At 36.8% G+C, this 19,827-nt stretch overlaps 1 protein-coding gene across 3 annotated transcripts in view; it reads right to left on the reverse strand.

Annotated features, from left to right (window-relative positions):
• rbms1a (RNA binding motif, single stranded interacting protein 1a) overlaps nucleotides 1–19,827 on the reverse strand; it is a 49,233-nt gene that overhangs the window by 10,106 nt on the left and 19,300 nt on the right. For 2 of the 3 annotated variants that reach the window (XM_056467983.1, XM_056467982.1), the window contains exons 3-10: nucleotides 19,129–19,187; nucleotides 14,124–14,215; nucleotides 8,053–8,210; nucleotides 7,431–7,510; nucleotides 5,681–5,796; nucleotides 5,374–5,420; nucleotides 3,891–3,978; nucleotides 349–399 (exon numbers count right to left, since the gene is read on the reverse strand). In XM_056467983.1, coding sequence (XP_056323958.1) covers nucleotides 349–399; nucleotides 3,891–3,978; nucleotides 5,374–5,420; nucleotides 5,681–5,796; nucleotides 7,431–7,510; nucleotides 8,053–8,210; nucleotides 14,124–14,215; nucleotides 19,129–19,187 — 691 coding nt within the window. The remainder of the gene's footprint in view (nucleotides 1–348; nucleotides 400–3,890; nucleotides 3,979–5,373; nucleotides 5,421–5,680; nucleotides 5,797–7,430; nucleotides 7,511–8,052; nucleotides 8,211–14,123; nucleotides 14,216–19,128; nucleotides 19,188–19,827) is intronic. The other variant, XM_056467985.1, reaches the window with a different exon arrangement.

Here is a 19,827-nt window from a genome sequence, read left to right on the forward strand (position 1 = left end):
ACTTGTGATATTTGGCGCAAGTTAATCAGGAAGTGCCGATTTTTTTCAGTTTGACACATTAGATGGAAACACTGCTTTATTCGCACATCTTTTATGCAATATTCCTGTTTTGTGCATACATTTAATTTGCATCTTTGAATGGAAACATAGCTTATGTCTCTATACTAAATAACAGAAATTCTGGCCACAATAGTGCAAAAATGAAGAAATACTGGTTGAACACAAACACATATACACATATTTCTGGCTAGTGTGTATGCAGGACCGCTTGTGAGGTCATCTCCTGTTTGAAAGGAGAAATTATTAAAAGAAGGAATATTAATAATAAAAACTGTATTTTGGTCTTACTGGGTGCTGCATGATATAAGGCTGATGTGGCATCCATGAAGGATTCTGTACCTGGAGAAACACACAGAAAGCAGGTGCCGGTCAGAAACACTCACATCAACTCAGCATGAGCGTGAAGATGAAGCACATTTACATTCTTATGCATTTGATTTCTTATCTAAAGTGCCTCACACTCAAATGGTACATATTTGGGCGATGTCTACACTAATAAATTCTATCTAAAAACGCTCCATATCCACACTATTGTTTTCAATTCTTTTGGGAAAAATAGTCATTCACACTTAAACGACTGAAAACACTTTTCGTTCATGCTTTCGTTGTACTCCGCAGATGTAAGACGCTTTAATCTGCGTCATATCTGCCTGCCCTTTATTTACTTTCCATCTCTTTAAAACGCTGTTGTAAATGTCGCAACTTCCACTGCTGAATATTAGCTCCAAGTAAACATTCCGCATGCTTTGAAGAGAGGCAATATGGAGCATGTACAAACTGACAATAACTTTTAATAAAGCTGTCGAAATGGACAGCATCCAAAACATCTGCTTTACGATGTCGTCCACCATGTTAGCTGAATTGGTTACATGGCTAAAATGTGTCATCGTTTTTGAAAGCCTCCATTTTTCACAGTCCTCACTGCGACACGAAAATGACATTTCCAAATTAATAAATTCTATCTAAAAATGTCCACACTAGTGTTTTAAATTCTTTCCAAAAAAAAGGTCATCCACATTAAAACGACTAATAAAGCTTTTCGTTAATGTACCGTGCAGATGTCACAATTGTCACAAAATGTCACAACTTCCGCCGCTGAACATTAGCTGCCAGTAAACATTCTGCATCCTTTGAAGAGAGGCAATATGGAGCATGTACAACTTGGTGGACATGGACAAAATTTATTAAAGACCACCTATTATGGCTTTTTGAAAATGAGCTTCCATGCAGCTCTAATGCTGTGTTCACACCAGATGCGGAACGCACGAAAATGTAACTATTTGTGCGTAAATAGCCGCATGAACATTTGAGTTTACTCACTTCATTGGCGTGTCAAACCCTGCTTCATTCCCGTGTCAAATCAGAACAGACGCGGATTTGCGTGATGGGCAGGGCTTCTGTCTGCCCGGTGACGCTAGCTTCATTGCTAAATGGCTAACATGGATTTCACAGTGTTTATGTGCTTTATGAAGGCTGAAAAACAGCATCGATACGTTTAGGGCCGTGTCTGAGTCCACTGGATACTTTCAGAGGTCCGTCCAGTTCTGTGAGCTCATAAACTCATCCAGAAACTTAACCTGGAGGCATTCAGCGGTGTGTCTGACTGAACCGAGCCCAGTTTTTTGAACTGTTGTCGGTGTCGGCTGGAGGATTTCCCCGGGACATGAACAACAGATGCTACGTCACAATCACACCCCCACAAGAGCAAGCTCCTGATTGGTTAACGCGGCGCGAATGTCCGCTGAAGTTCAGATTTTTGAACTAGAGAGTTTCGCGCGTTAAACGCTCAATTTGCGCTGCGCCATTCCCACCGCACCATTCGCGTCTTTTGCGCCGCCGGATGTCTATTTACACATTTGCATTGACTTAACATGTAAATCACTCGCACTTGACGTTTCTTCCACATCTAGTGTGAACACAGCATAAGTGAATAAAAAATCCAGCTGAAGTTTAAATCTGAAAGTGCACCATGTTTAAAACTATTGATTCTTTAACGAAATAGTCGGGAGTCGAATAAATAAATCGTGTTGGAATCTTTTGCCTAAACGCATCGACGTCGACACGGTACATTACCAAATATGTAGTTACCAAATAGTACCAGATCTGCCAAAACAAGAATGCGCCTTTCCCTTCAGACACTAGCAGAGCGCAGGGGACTGATCATAGCACAAAAATGACGATCACTGACAGATGGAGATTTGGCTTTGGGGAATAAAGGTCATTTTTCTGATGATTAATACAATAACCTACGCTTTAACGCAGGATTTGCTGGCATTTGCTATTAAAGGAAGGAGGAGCAGAGACTATTATGCAGACTTTGACAGGGACTTTGTCAGTAACTGTTACAGTTCATATGGACCAGTTTCTTCTTTCTCCGGATCATAATATGTAAGTGTGATTAAAATGGTTGCCTTATTCTCTGTATTTTGCAAAACATGTATTTAATAGTGTCTTGTAATCGCTCCACGCGTCTTGTAATCACTTATCTATTATAGATCAGTGCGTGTAATGTATCTCTCAGGTTAAATCTGTATGAGGCTATTAACCTATTGCATCCAAAACCACATTGAAAATGCGACGCGTGCTTCTTCCTTTACTGATTTAAATGCATTTTGTGCTTGCGATCCTCTGCCGTATGGGAGTCTTCATATAGGAGTCGTTGGAATAATTAGGTAAAAATAAATGCATATTATAAGACAATGGAAGTGTTTTTTGACCTTGCAAGCATATCAGCCTGTTGTTGGAGACCCCCAAAACCGAAATATGACCTGTCGAAATGGACAGCATCCAAAACATCTGCTTTACAATGTCGTCCACCAGCTGTGTTGGTCACATGACTAAATTGCATCATCATTTTCGAAAGCCTCCATTTCCACAGTCCACACTGTGAAACGAAGTGAAGTTTCATAAACTAATTTCGAGAGGAGCACGTGATATGATTCAGCACGTCTGGCCACGCATCTGTAATCAGTAATAATCCAATCAGAGTGATCCTAGTTTACTATAAACGGATAATTTTCTCCCTACTGTTCTATTTTCGTTTGGAAGAATCCCCCCTTCCACCCCATCTCCTCCTTTTCCTCCCTTTTTTAAAAGGGGAGCTCTGGAGACCTACCTGATCTCGGATCTCCTGGTATGCGGGAGCCCTGGGCTCAAACATATCCGAGCTCAGGGTTCTCTCCCGGGACAGCATGCCAAACCTGCTTTAAGCGTCAAGCAAATCTAAGTGGAAACCCTTAAAAATGGTGTTTTCAAATTTATCCACTTTAGACAGCGCTTTCGTTTTTGATACATTTTTGTTTCCTAAAAATAGCATCTCAGTGTGGAAGGAAGCCCGAAACGGAGAGAAAAATATGCGTTTTTAAATTATAATGTATTAGTGTGGACATGGCCTTGATCAGTTCTTGCTTTCCCTGAGAATCAAACCCACAATCTTGGTGTAGCTGGCACCATGTTCTGATATTTATGCTAGAGGATTGTTTAAGCTAGTGGACAAATACGTGAACTGCATTTTTAAGGAAAAAATATGTCATATTTATGTAGCGTGAAGTCTGATGTTTGAGAAAATGTAAGGGGTCACTAACTTAATCAGTTCTTCAAACTGTTTTTTAAAACTTTTTGCTGAACTGTTCTGTAAATATGAACAAAAACACTCTTGCAAGTAGCCTCTTAACATTTTTAGCATTAATTTCTACTTATGAAAAGAATTGGCCTGTTATGTGTAATTGAAATAATATAGGCAATAATATATGAATATTGTTTGCTCATAACAGCTGTGAAAATGCAACGTCACGTCAATCAACCCTTTATTAGATGATAAAAAGCAGTACCGGGTATGTGGAGATGGGAGAGATGTAGGGAGACACTCCTGGCTGAGTCATTAACCGGTTCCCCATAGCATAAGGAGCAGCATAGTACCTGGAAAAAAGGCGTTATTATCAAAATACTGTACAAAGTTTGTGATAGTGTATAGTATACAGCATTTAAATTTATATAACATCTGAATTATTTAATGGCAACTACACATCACGTCAAAAACATCTGAGCACCATGGTGAAGGCAATCCTGTGAAGTATTTAGGCTAAGCTGGCTAACTGACTAGGCTAATTTCACTCAAAATGGTGGAGTGGATAGGAAAATTGATATAAGAACATTTTAGTTTCATTGAACCACTGGAGAGAATCTATTTAAAGAGTTCTGTATTGATAAAATATTCTCTTTTTCTGATATTTATGTATTTGTTATATATTTTAGAGTATTAGCTTAGCAAAATGCTAAGTCAAGATCAAACTGGAATCAGTTATGTGTAAGACACATCAATTTCATTCAATACTGAAGAGAATTTATCCAAATGTTCAAACTAAACAAAATGAAGTATTCTACTCTATATTTTATAGAACATGCTAGCATGCTAACATCAAATCTGAAATCAGCAGTGCGTAAAACGCTTACATTTTATTCAGTATTGAAGTTATTATATAAAAATGTTTTGTATAATTTATAATAAACTATTGTGGCCAGTACTTGTGTATTTTGTTTATTCATAGTTACTTTAGCTTAGCAACATGCTAATGTCAAATTGCAATCAGTTGTAAGTTTTATTCAGATGATGGGTGAATGGTACAGAGCTCCACATGTCAAAAAACAAAAACAAAGAAGGGATAGTGATCTTGAATTAATTTTATATTGCTTTACTTTTTCATTTGTTGTTTATTTAAGTTAAATCATAACCATTTTGTACTTTTTATAGTTTATAGTTTTAATAGTTATATCGTCAGCAAGATTTAACATAAATGAGGAAGAAAAATATGATGTGCCCATGATTTACCTAAAATGGGAACAAAATTGTGCAAAATGAAACACTAAAAAAGCACTAAAATGGCACAAACAAATATGTGATAATAATGAATTGTTAGGGTACATTTATACGACACTGTTTTTAAAACTTATTAAAGACACAAGGGAAACAACATTATAGTTCATCATAGTGTAAACAAGCCCTTAATTAATTTCCATCATATCTATTTTGTCTTCCTAATGTGAGTACAGGGCTCCGTATAATCTATAGTGCATACCAATGGTCTCAAACTCAAATCCTGGAGGGCCGGAACTCTGCATAGTTTAGCTTCAACCATCTCCAACTCACACCTGCTTAATTGTCTCTAGTAGTCTTGAACACCTTGATTAGTTGGATCAGCTGTGTTTGATTAAGGTTGGAGCAAAACTGTAGAGCTGCAGCCCTCGAGTTTGAGACCTATGGTGTATACCTAATAAAATAAAGACACATTTAAAACACATTCAAGCTGTCCTTACCCATTCTGAAGGGCAGTATTGGGGTCATAGGTCAAAGTCATGCCGCTCTAAAGAGAGTAAAATGGGTTTTAATCACTGCAGGTTCCACCTACATCACATGGGTGTTTCACTTTAAAACTGATGGTTAAAATATGTTAATAATTATACACAACTACAGTACAATGGCTGGAAACCAAACAAAGTATGACGTACGTCTCGATGGCTCATTAAAGCTTAAAGGCACAAACACACACCCACGCGGCTGACGTCAATACGCACACACACACAGACACACACACATATATACACAACTGTAAACAGGACTTACTAGTCTCACCTCGGCGTCTCGTGTCCAGGTTCGTCCATTGGGAACATATTTAGCCTGACTCTGTCTCTTCTTCTGCCCGCCGTCAGCAAACTTACACAACAATGGCTCTGACGCACCTGTAAACCATACAAACTCTTAGAATACTGAAGACATTAGACTAGTACACATACAGATTATATATGCATTATTAAAATAAGATATACATATTTTTAACTGTTGATGTATAGTATAGCTCCTTTATTTTGATGTATAGCTCATTTAGCTTAGCAACATGCTAATGTAAAAATGGAATCCATTACAAGTCACTTAAATTCCATTCAGTACTAAAGAGAATGTATTAAAATTGTTCTTTCCAATTAAAAGTGAACTATTTTACACAAAATTTTGGTATTTTTGCATTTTAATGTATTAAAGTATAGTTCCCTTAGCTTAGCAACAAGTTAAAGTCAAATAGGAATCATTTGTAAGTCACTTACTTGTAAGTCAGATACAGTATCAAAGACAATATATTAAAAAGGTTGTGTATGATTACAAATGAACTATTTTACCCAATATTTGTGTATTTTTTAAATGTATGTTCAAGTATATTTCCATTAGCTTAGCAACATGCTAACATCAAAGGGGAATCAATTGTAAGTCACTTAAATTTGATACAGTATCAAAGACAATCTATTAGAAAGGTTGTGTATGATTACAAATGAACTATTTTACCCAATATTTGTGTATTTTATTTTAAATGTCTCTCCAAGTATAATTCAATTAGCTTAGCAACATGCTAACATCAATGGAAATCAATTGAAAACAGACATCCCAAGTTTGGAAAAGTCATCTCCAGGGGAGACAGAGGTGATTTACTGGAGGTTGCAGGAGAGGTGTTGGGTGAGAGGGGGGTGTAGTTGTTGGAGGGTCGGCAATGCGCAACTTATATGAAGAGGTGGAGGGATGGGGGTTGTGCACGAAGTATCTGAAGAGCGGGGAGGGATGCACGACGTATTTGAGGACCGGGTGGGAGATGTGCAACTTCCGGAAGATTAGCATTCGTTTGTGGGTCTCTATGCAGACTCCCGGAACTTCCAAAAGACTTGGGATGTCTGTGTAAGTCACTTGAATTTTATTCAATATCAAAGTCAAACTATTAAAAAGGTTCAGTATAATTTAATTTGAACGATTTTACTCAATATCTGTGTATTTTTGAAATGTTTTTTCAAGTATAGTTCCATCAGCTTGAATATTTGTAAAATATTTTCAAGTGTAGTTTCTGTGAGGCACTGTCGCCTCACAGCAAAAAGGTCATTGGTTCGAGTCCCGGCTGGGTCAGTTGGCATTTCTGCATTGAGTTTGCATGTTCTCCCCGTGTTTACGTGATTTTCCTCCGGGTGCTCTGGTTTGCCCCACAGTCCAAAGACATGCACTGTAGGTGAATTGGATATGCTAAATTGTTCGTAGTGTATGTGTGTATGTCCCCTCCAGGTTGGGAGTTGAGCATTGGGCTAACGACCCACCTCATAAAAATTAGATGTTATGAAACACCAACATGATGCAGCTAAATATCAACTTTGATATATATAATTCTCTATAATTTAAAATTTATTATTTTACCCAATATTATTGATTTTTTAAAATGTATTTATCAAAGACAAATACTGATACAAAGGCTTAAAATTCTGAAGAAAAAGATTATAAAGTCTATATATTTAGAAATATAAATATATATAGGAATAAATACAAGAATCAGGTGATGAATTCGCACCTAGCATCCCAGAAGAGGACTTAATGAATTTCCCGTTGAAGTGAGAGATTACGGCATCACACTTCTCTGTCGACTCCATCCTTAAAATATTGTGAAATAAAGAGACAAAGTTTTTACAAAACATCCACACACATGAGTATTGCATACCCTACTGAAAAAAACAGCTTAAACCAGCCTAGGTTGGTTGGCTGGTTTTAGCTGGTTGACCAGGCTGGTTTTAGAAGGGTTTTGGCCACTTCCAGGCTGGTTTCCAGCCATTTCCAGGCTGGTTTCCAGCCATTTCCAGCCTGGTCTTAGCTGGTCGGGCTGGAAAATGACCAGCTAAAACCAGCTAAAACCAGCTTGACCAGCCTGGTTTTAGCTGGACATAGCTGGATTTAGCTGGGCTCCCAGCGTGGCTAGGCTGGTCAAGTTGGTTTTAGCTGGTCATCTCCCAGCCTGACCAGCTAAGACCAGGCTGGAAATGGCTGAAAACCAGCCTGAAAGTGGCCAAAACCCCTCTAAAACCAGCCTGGTCAACCAGCTAAAACCAGCCAATCAGCCTAGGCTGGTTTAAGCTGTTTTTTCAGTAGGGCATTAGACTACATTCACACACACAAAATCAGCACTTAATCTCACTAACCTGGCAAAGCCCACTCCCCGGCTCATTCCATTAGTGTCGCGCAGGATTCGGGTGGACACGACCTGTCCGAAGGGTTTGAGGAGGTTTTCAAGCTCCTGCTCATCCATAGACACAGGCAGGTTGGAGAGGTACAAGTTAGTCGGGTCCTGCTCCTGTTGCTATATTCAGAAAACATAAAACACAACAAAGAATTACACACGTTATTAAATGTCCTTCATTTGTTTATCCGGCTGATACGTTAGCTCCAATGAGTTTAAAGACCATCATAAATGTACTTCATGTCAATGGTTGATTAGTCTGATTAGCTTGAAAGCTTAAAATACTGCTGCTTGCATATCATGGAAGTCTTTACTGTTAACAAACAGGCTTTTAAATGCGCATTTTTGTTTAATGTGTGACATAATTTAATTAATTGTAACATAAAGACAAGGTCGGGACATAGAGTAGCTCCTTCCCTTTAAAAAAAAGCAGCCAATAGCATTTAGTTTTAATCACAGCTCTGCCAGTGTGAGTGGTTGAGCTTAAACTCATCAAATGAAAAACAAACGAGGCTGCATCCAAAATCAACTACTACTCAGTAGGTATTGCATTCGAATTTAAACTTACCACTCGACCATTAGAAAAGTGCGTTCTATGCAGTATGAATGGAACTCAGACGTACTACATCCGCCATTTTGTCATGATCACGTGACCTAATTTGGACATACTACTCGGCTCGCATACTGTTTTTAGCGTACTATATAGTATAGAAGTATGTGATTTTCCGATGCAGCCTGAGAAGCATCTTGAAGGGGGCGGGACATGTCAGATACTAGACAGCATTTGATTGGTTAGAAGAAGATTTGATAAGCAACTGTAGTATGAGGTGATGTCAAAAAAATTGTTTATCTATTTTGCCGGAAGTGACAAACTATGCAAACAAAATGTTTATATGTTCTAAATGCGAATCAGGAAAATTGAGAGATATTGAAGCACACTAGATTATACATAACTTTAAGTAACTTTAAGACAACATAACTTTAAGACAAACATTCTGACATACTAACAACTAATAAACGTATTTTGATTTTACGTGCACTTAAATGTAGTACCTTGCAAAATAATTAGCCTGCTAAGCAGCTAACTAGTCATAATGTTGTTATCTCCGTTATTTAATAACATTGGTGTCTTAAAGACAGAAAATGCATTTGTTGATTATTTTTGTCGAAGTCACGAAAATATGTTAATCTCACAAATCATGTTATATTATTTATGTTTCATACTGCTAGCTAAGCCTAATTAGCGTACTCTAAATGAGTAACCAAACTAAGTGTATTGTTCTCTTGCTAGCATTCGGTTAACAAATTAGCCTGCTAACTTATAATGCCAATTAATGTATTTAAATTAAAAAGTGGGTACCCATTGGTGCATTGATCACCAATTATTATGGCTAATACATCGCTAGTCTATAGGGGATGTCTGTTTACAATGGTTTAACTAAGGTTGTCCAGATCACGCAGATCGCATGGTTTCAGACTTGATCGGAATCGTACATTACCTCCTAAACAGGACTCGATTATATATATTATATATTCTCATTATTTAATAACACATATCTAGTTATGCGGTGGCACAGAGTTAGACCTCGTTCTTGACTTCACACAGAAACAGCAACGCGTGCGGCATGACATCAGCATGTTGGAGAGACTCTATCTGCTTGTTAAGTGTGACGTCACGCGAAGCAGCTTCCGGGTCCAATCCAAGTGGCAACCTCCCGCTCTCCCTCGGGAAGCCAATACGGAAGTAACTGAAACTGCAATTTATCAAAATTCCGCTAGTCCTGGCTCCATAATAGAGCAAGTTGCAATTGAGCCCACTGTTAGAATGGCCAACTTTACAGCAGAAAAAAAGGTGTTTACAGCCTGGTACAAAGACCGATTTTGGTTCATATAGCTATTATTACCCTTCATGACAACTGTGAGGGGGGTGAATTTTTTTATAACTCATCCATTTCCTTTATATTAGGTTATATTAAGTTTGCATAATTAAGGGCGTGGCCACTTGAGTGACAGCTAGGTCTCGCTGGTCGCCCGCACTTCACCTCAGCTGAATCCGGCAGATAAGCCACTGATCTCGGCATATTCATCGTATTTTTGTGTTGTTTTATGTGGCTTTACACAGTCAGCTGCCTTTTGGACTTATTTCTTACAATTATCAGATGATATTGGATGCTGTGTGCACTTAATTGTGCTCACAAACCATTAATGTGGCCTTGTTTCCCATGTGAGTAAAGTTATATACTTGTATACCATCTCTATAAATGTATTTGTTTTATTTAAGATCATTTATCATTTATAATGTTCTTTAGACCCGTAAAGCACTCCAGAATGTGACAGATTGATTAGCTGTAGGCTCTAGAACAGTCATCTGAAGCGTTATCATACAGTGTTATGCTGGAGTTCATCAATAGTCTTGCATTTACTAACACAGACTATAGTTGAAGTGTTTGGAAGTAATTCGCGTTTTCCTCCTGTAGAAAAACGTCATAAGAACAATGCTTAGTGGCTCAATGTATTACTACAGTGTTTTTAAAAGTCTAAACACTTAATTGATATTGTGTACAGCTAAGCACATGTGGTTAGAACACAAACGAGTCGCAGGTAATAGAGTATTAAGTGTTTCTCCCAGGTAAAGTCTGTCTGCCAGGTCTAAGCAAAGTGCCAGCAGGCGTCTGTAGCTCCGCTCACTCTCCGCCTCTTTGCCCTTGTTTGGTATCCCGCCGTGGGTGCGATGACGCGCGAACAAAATGGCGACGGTTGGCCGCGCCTACTTGTAGCTTCTTTTGCAGTGTTCAGAAACCTATGGGTGACGTCACGGATACTCCGTCCATATATTTCACAGTCTATGGTCCAATCGCTCTATCAAACTGTATGGGGAGACTCATCAAATGGTAATTATAAACGTTCACAAAGCGATGTAATACTTTCGAAAATCACAATCACAATATATATATATATATATATATATATTTATATATATGTATATCCTTTCCTAATATCCAATGGCCAGAAAGTGATTCATTTTTTTAATTGTTACATTTTTGGTATTTGTGATGCAGCAAGTCCAGAGACTGTTGTGTACACTATGATTTTATATAAAATTCACTTTAATGTGTGATAGGACTAAAAAGTGGCCATAAACAAATATTTTCTCAATTCAAATGAGTAGCGGCTTGGACCTAGAAACAGTATTCGTCACCTATATGTCACGACTTAATAAGTGGATTGGTTAAATGCCGGCGAAGTAGAGCACGGAAGCAGCTTTAGCAGATAGCGTGAGTATGTCTGCAGTCTGAAGATATTATAAAGCTGATGACGACAACATTGCCAGTGAAAACTGAGGTTGAAAGGAAAAGGCTACATTTAACACAAATTTGATAAGACACTTCAAAAACAAACGTAGAACCTCGATTTGAAATGTCATCTCGCCACTATTTCACCAAGAAAGCTCTGCCAGCCCTTTATAAGAAGATTTCTGATAGACTCCTTGTCCTGTTGTAAGATGTACCCATAGACTGTAAAAGATACGGATGTAGTATCCGTGACGTCACCCATAGATTTCTGAAGAATCCAAAAGAAGGCACAAGTAGGCGTGGCCAACCGTCGCCATTTTGTTCACACGTCATCGCACTGACACCTGCTGGCATTTTGCTTAGACAGGCTTTTCTATGGGAGAAACGCTTAATACTTCATTACCTGCAACTCGTTTGTGTTCTGACTACATGTGCTTGGTTGTACACTATAGCAATAAAGTGTTTAGACATTTAAAAACACTGTTGTAACATATTGAGCCACTAAGCATTGTTCTTATGATGTTTTTCTACGGGAGGAAAACGCGAATTAATTCCAAACACTTCAACTATAGTCTGTGTTAGTAAATGCAAGACTATTGATGAACTCCAGAATAACACTGTATGATAACGCTTCAGATGAGTGTTCTAGAGCCAACAGCTAATCAATCTGTCAGATTATGGAGTGCATTACAGGTCTAAAGGAAAATATTAATGATAAATGAGCTTAAATAAAACAAATACATTTATAGAGATCGTATATAAGTATATAATTTCACTCACCTGGGAAAAGGAGACCATGTGAATGGTTTGTGAGCACAATAAAGCGCACACAGCCTGCCATATCATCTTATGACTGTGTAAAGCCACATAAAAAAAAAAAAATACGATGAATATGCCGAGTTCAGCGGCTAATCAGCTGAGGTGTAGTGACGTAGACCTAGCTATCAATCAAGTGGCCACGCCCTTAATTATGCAGACTTAATATAACCTAATATAAAGGAGACGGATGAGTTATAAAAAAATTTACCCCCCTCACAGTTGTCATGAAGGGTAATATTAGCTATATGCACCAAAATCGTTCTTTGTACCAGGCTGTAAACACCGTTTTTTCTGCTGTAAAGTTGGCCATTCTAACAGTGGGCTCAATAGAAATTTGCTCTATTATGGAGCCAGGACTAGCGGAATTTTGATGAATTGCAGTTTCAGTTACTTTTGTATTGGCTTCCCGAGGGAGAGCGGGAGGTTGCCGTTTGGATTTACCCCATGTTTCGTTCCCCACAGCCATACACTGAAAAAAATTACGTCTGCAAAATCGTTGCAAACTATTTATGTTTTGAATTCAAATAAACAAATTAAATTTAGTAATGTTCAACTTAATTTATTTAAATTCAGTCCAAATAAATTGTTTACAACCACTTAACCTAAATATTTTTAGTAATCGTCTTTGAATTATTTTTTTCTGTGCATGGAATTTGTCCGTAGCTCCCATGTCTCTACTAAGCCTTCCCGTACAATAGATTGACTTCATCCTGGATCTGTTTCTTCGCTCTTCTTTATTCTTTTTAATGTATTTTATTGAGCGGATTGGGTTTCGGTATCGGTAGATACTCAAAATCAAATGACTCAGACTCAGAGTCAAGGGCAAAAAAACCTGATTGGGACATCCCTAACAAAAACTGGGTTTTTTTTTTGGGGGGGGGGGGGTGCTTTTATTTATAGTATAATCATGACGAATGTTCAACTTCCGATAGAATATAGATGGTAAAAATGAAATGGTAAAATAAAATCTTCCGACTTAGCATGTTGTTCGCTTGCTAGCATTCCAATAAATGATTAGCCTGCAAGCTTAACAACCGCAACTAAAGGATGACCAAAAGTGCAGTTTTGATTACGCAAAGAGATACTGCGATAATGTATTCATCCTCATCACGTCCTACAGTGTAATTCATAAAGCAGCAGCTCACCCGAATAAGCTTAAGCTGTGAAGCCAGCATTTATCACTACGCTTGAGCTTAAGAGGCGCATGAAGCAGATCACAATTTTCTTTCTCAACCAAGCAGCACCATTTACTCATTCATTTATTTCCTCTTCCATTTATGTGAATCATGTGTCCAGCATCTCAAGGGTGAGACCTTCAAGCGGTTTATAATCAGAGTCTAAGCTGTGATGTGGTGCATAAGTACTTTGTGAGAGCACAATACAATTCTGATCTTGCCTCTCAGCTAACAAGGACACATGATACGCTACGAGCTGCATTTCAATCTGACGTTTGATTGGCTGAGGGCAGAATCTCAGCTTGCAATTCTAGATGCCTCAGCAGAAACGAGGGCGGTCCAGGATAAGACGTCAACATTCCTCAACATGTATGCGTCAAACATGTTTACACAGTACACACACACACTCATGTACGCGTGACGGGGAAGTGGAAGAGTAATATGCTGACAGTGGGGAGGAAGAGGAAAAAGAGGGCAGATTAAAAATTGAAGATGCAGGCAGAAACGCCCAGCAGAACCTGGGAGAAGGTCAATGCAGGATTGTCACACACACACTTCTCCAAGGCACAAAGATACACAGGAAATGTATGTGTGTGTCGATGGAGAACAGGAAACGGTGGAGGAATGGCACATGAAAAGGTTTAAATTTTAATGTTACAGATCAACGCTTCCTGAATGGCTCTTACAGACGGGTCATGAACTATTTACTATGGAAAAGGAAGTGGTGTTATAAATGGATGACTCACCTTGGCCATCTGAGCCTGAACTCCGTTGGTCTTCAGTGCTGCGACGGCCTTTTGTGCGGACACAGGGCTGTCAAAATCCACAAACCCATATCCTATGAAGTAGACATAACATATTTCCAGACGTTATCTATCTACATCAAAGAGATAGACAAAACATTCATCTTTTAAAATAATGACTTTGATTGGTGCAGATAGACGTCTGCAGACAGACATGTGAATCTTCCTGCTCCAGTAAATGCTGAATCATGCCTGCTGGTTTAGTTGTTTTTACGTCACTACATTCCTGATAGAGGTTATGACGATAGGTCAATTTTTCAATTGATACGTCAGAGATGGTATCTAATGATGACCATATTCATATACTATGGTATTTAGACTACCATTTAGTTTTGAAAAAAGAACTGATTACTTTATTTAGCAAGAATGCAGAACATAAATCGAAAACTGAGTTTCTATTTCAACAAACCAGCGTTCTTTTGAAATCAAATACATCTTTAGAAACATATTCAGCTGCAAAATACAAGAACTCATTCTAATATGATCTGATTTGGTGTTTAAAAATATTTCTTCTTATAAATGTTTACTTCGATGCCCTCGTTTGAAAGACAAAACACATTAACATGCATTCTATGGTTTTTACAACTGATGGGGCCTATAGAACTTAAGGGATAACTAAATGGCCTGAAGTATGTAAAATAGGGTTACATGATATTGGAAAAATCCTAGAAGTTGAAGTCAGAATTATTAGCCCCCCTGAATTATTAGCCTTACAGTTTTTTTTCCCCAATTTCTGTTTAACGGAGAGATTTTTTTCAGCACACTTCTGAACATAATAGTTTTAATAACTCATTTCTAATAACTGATTTCTTTTATCTTTGCCATGATGACAGTAAATAATATTTGACTAGATATTTTTCAAGACGCTTCTATACAACTTAAAGTGACATTTAAAGGCTTAACTAGGTTAATTAGGTTAACTACACTCTCAGAAATAAAGGTATGCGAGCTGTCACTGGGGTGGTGACTTTTCAAAAGGTACACATTTGTACTTGAAGGGTCCATATTGGTACCTCAAACGTATATATTAGTACCTACAAATTTTAAGAGTAACACTTTTGTACTTTTTAGGTATTAATATGTACCCTTGAGGTATTAATATGGACCTTTTAGGAACAAATTTGTACCTTTTGAAAAGGTACCACCCCAGTGACAGCTCGCGTACCTTTATTTCTGAGAGTGTAGGCAGGTTAGAGTAATTAGGCAAGTTATTTTATAACGATGGTTTGTTCTGTAGGTTATCAAAAAATATATAGCTTAAAGGGGCTAATAATTTTGACCTTAAAATGGTTTAAAAAAAATAAAAACTGCTTTTATTCTAGCCAAAATAAAAACAACTAAGATTTTCTCCAGAGGAAACAATACTATTAGACATACTGTGAAAATTTCCTTGCTCTGTTAAACATCATTTGGGAAATATATTTAAAAAAATAATAATAAAAAAATAATTCTGCTAATAATTCTGACATCAACTGTTTATAAATATTTGGACATCGACACAATTCGAAGATTTTTGGCTCTATACACCAACATAATCAATTTGACATCCAACATCCAAATCAGTTGAATGGTGTATTAGTTACAACAATGTGCATATGTGCCTCCCACTTGTTAAGGGTCTCCCAAATATTTATGGACATAAACAAAGACAAAAGTGAAATAAACAGTGCACAGATGCTGAATAATCAAATGTAAAATAATACCGCATAGTCTTCATTGTATAAACAATTTAATAAAATTAATATTTATTAAAGTTTTAAATGATAGAATTACTTGTGTGTCCTTTAAACATTCTAGTTGCCAGCCCTTAAAACACATGCAAATGATAATCTTTCCGTCTATTATGGTTAAACTCTGTAATGACTCCACAAATCTTATTCTGTGACTCCTGATCAACTATAATCCAGTGGACGTGAATGGGCACATATTGCAATATATTGTGCCGTGCTAAAGTAAAGACTCCAATCCGAAACATCGGTTAGATTTTTTGCACTATATATATATAGCACAATATATATTTAACATATAAAGGGGACCTATATATAAAGCATACACTCAGTGCACGACTTAGCGGGCTTCCACACAGTTTTCTGCACCTTGTTTATATACACTATGAACAGCAGCTACGCTAATTGGGGATACTCTTCTCGAGGCCCTCAGACTATGCAGAGTCACTGATTCGATCCAAGACCAACGTCGAGATGATCCCAAGGTTTCCATATCCTGGACCAGGCCGTATCCTGAGCAGCTACTGTGGTGGTCATGGAGGAGTGGAGAACATGAGATTCCTGTGACGCTCCAGGGACAGACGAGTCTTCGCTGAGGCCAGCTTCCAGCCTCTGCCACTGAGACTGCAGCTCTGCACAAGACGTTTGGCCAGCGGAGAAATTAAAATGGTCGTGCCCAACTGAGCCTGGTGTCTCTCAAGGTTTTTTTTCTTCACTTTCGCCTTTAGTGAAGTTTTTTTCCCTCTCCGCTGTCGCCACTGGCTTGCATGGTTCGGGATCTGTAGAGCTGCGCATCGTTGGATTTGCTCTTCAGTGTTTGGACTCTCAGTAGTGATTATTAAACCACACTGAACTGAGCTAAACTGAACTGAACTTAAACACTACAAACTGAACTACACTGTTCCTATTTACTATGACCTTTTATGTGAAGCTGCTTTGACACAATCTACATTGTAAAAGCGCTATACAAATAAAGGTGAATTGAATTGAACTATTATGCCTCTTTTTACAAGATGTAAAATAACTGTCTGATGTCCCTGACACCCTCAGAATGTCAATCAAAGCGTTCCTGCAGATGTTTTTTATCAAGTGTGATTATAAATGAATTTTTACTATTAGAGGCTGACTATACTCACCCACTGTTGCCAAACAACTGTGTTTAAATCCCTTATAAATGTGTTTTTGCATAATATGTAGGGCTGCACAATATATCGTTTCAGCATCGATATCGCAATGTGTGCATCCGCTATAGTCACATCGCAAAGATATGCAATGTCCAGTCTGATTTATAGTTGACCAGGAGCTACAGAATTGTATTTAATCACTGTATTTATATGGACTTTATATGGTTTATGCAAAAAACATTTCTTACTTTGAATTTCTGTCTTGTTTCTCGTCCAAATATTTACATTTTAAAGCAAAAACAAGATTATTTTACTTACCTCACTGGCAGATCACTTCCTGACAATGGAAACTAAACAATATTTTAGTTGCTCTAAGATTTTTTTTTGATATTTGGACTATAAACAAGACAAAAAAATAAGTACTAAAAAATAACTACACACTATGAATCATTTACTAAGCATTAGCATCTAGTGAATTCATTATTTGTTAAGCATTAACTCTACATTAATAAACGTTAGTAAGCAGTTTATAACTGCAGTTACAAATGCTGAATTCTTGACTTATAAGCACCTATATAATGTGATTAATAATTGTATTTTCATACTTAGTTAATGATTTTTTTTCATTACTAAATTAAGTATCGCATTATTTACAAACCATTTGTATTTAAAAGTAGTTGATGGTTTTTAGGATAATTCAGAATGAGTTAGTAAATGATTAATAAACTATTGAAATCAACATTTATATGTCTTATTATTTAGGCATATATTAATAGTTAACTAATATGTTAATAAATGCTTTTATTAAGTCAACTTCATGCAATTTTGTGACCTAATCTAAAGTGAGGACTATTTATGCTTTATAAATCCCTTATAAATTACAAATAAAGGCTCAGAATCAAATGAACAATAATCTTTGCAATCTTTTCTAAAAAATAAAATTACTGTAAAGTTTAAACATTGCCAAATAACAGGAGTGTTATACGACATAAAACTGGATAAAACAACAACAACAATATAATAATTTAACAATATAATAAGATGCAATGTTTAAACTCTACCGTTATTTTATTTTAGATAAGGTTCCAAAGATTTATTTTTCATTTGAAGTACAGTTTCATTTGTGTATCTTTAAATGAAAATGAATAAATAATGTCATTTTTCCTGTCTAGAATTAAACTGAGCCTTTATTTTTCATTTATAAGGGATTTATAAAGCATAAATAGTCCTCACTTTAGATTAGGTCACAAAACTAGATGAAGTTGAGTTAATAAAGCATTTATTAACATACATAGTAACCCTTAACATATGCCTGAATAATAAGATATATAAATGTTGATTTCAATAGTTTATTAATCATTTACTAACTCATTCTGAATGATCCTAAAAACCCTCAACTACTTTTAAATACAAATGGTTTGTAAATAATGCGATACTTAATTTAGTAATGAAAAATAAATCATTAACAAAGTATGAAAGTACAAGTATTAAGCACATTATAAATATGTTTGTAAGTCAAGAATACAGAATTTGTAGCTGCAGTTACAAACTGCTTACTAACGCTTATTAATGTAGAGTTAATGCTTAACAGATAATGAATTAACTATTTGCTAATGCTTAATAAATGATTTATAGTGTGTAGTTATTATAAAGTGTTACCGAAAAGGATTTTTTTTGCATTGTTTTGCATCAATTTCTGTACTCGAATACTGTTTGGCCCCCCAGAAAACCGTCAAATAGAGTTATTCAAACCATCTTCTGAAACTGTATTCATATCGCAATATTTATAGCAGAAAAATAAAATATGGCAATATCAGATTTTTACAATATCATGCAGCTCTAATAATAGGTCCACTTTAATATATATCTGTATACCCTCATTTCCCATTAATATGCAAGTGGGTCAAATCAACCCAGGAGGGATAGACTTTTTTATATTAAATTCCACAAATTGTTTTTTTTTTTAAATGTACGCATTATTTTTGTGTATTTGTGTGTATATTCCAAGCCTTGTACTATTCCCATAAAGTTTATTGATAATTATATTGTTCTTGCATGTTATTTCAGACACCAGCTGCACATTTAGACTTGACAAACCTTTGCATTTGTTTGTAGTCTTGTCAAGAATGGCTTTGGTGGACACGATCTTCCCATATCTGCTTACAGAGAGAGAAAGAAAGAGAGACACGATCAGCACATGAGTCAGTCACTGAGTCAAATGACACAACAGCACAGGAATTCATGACCTGCAAGACATGAAACACAAGATCTACCATAATCTATGAGCCGAGAAAAAAAAATAACACCATCTGAGAGAGATGTTTGAAACCTAATTCAGAAACAAAGAGTCAGTTGTGACAGAATCATCCACGGGCACTTGATGCCGGCAGTCTGAGTGCTTTAAAGAGCCACTGTGACAGATGAGGACCGAACTGCATTAATGGAGTGACCATGAGAAACCTGTTATTACAGCACACAAATCACCATGGTTCAAAGGAAACGCTTGTCTCTTTCTTTGTGTGTGTGTGTGTGTGTGTGTGTGTGTGTGTGTGTGTTAGAGAAAGAGTGAGAAAAGGAACTCACCATTAATAGTGTGGGGAAGAACAGATAAACACTGGAGTGTGTGTACATCATACTAGCGAAACGCTTTCTGTATTCAACTAGCTTACAATAATTATGAACAGAATTAATTTCACACATTTTTTAAAGTATTATGTAGGACTATGATTTAGCTATGAATATTTAAAACAATATACTGCAATTTTGCACGATGACCTCATTGCTTTGCTAATTATT

This window comes from Danio aesculapii, chromosome 11 (assembly GCF_903798145.1).
Source record: "Danio aesculapii chromosome 11, fDanAes4.1, whole genome shotgun sequence".
Taxonomy (NCBI): domain Eukaryota; kingdom Metazoa; phylum Chordata; class Actinopteri; order Cypriniformes; family Danionidae; genus Danio; species Danio aesculapii.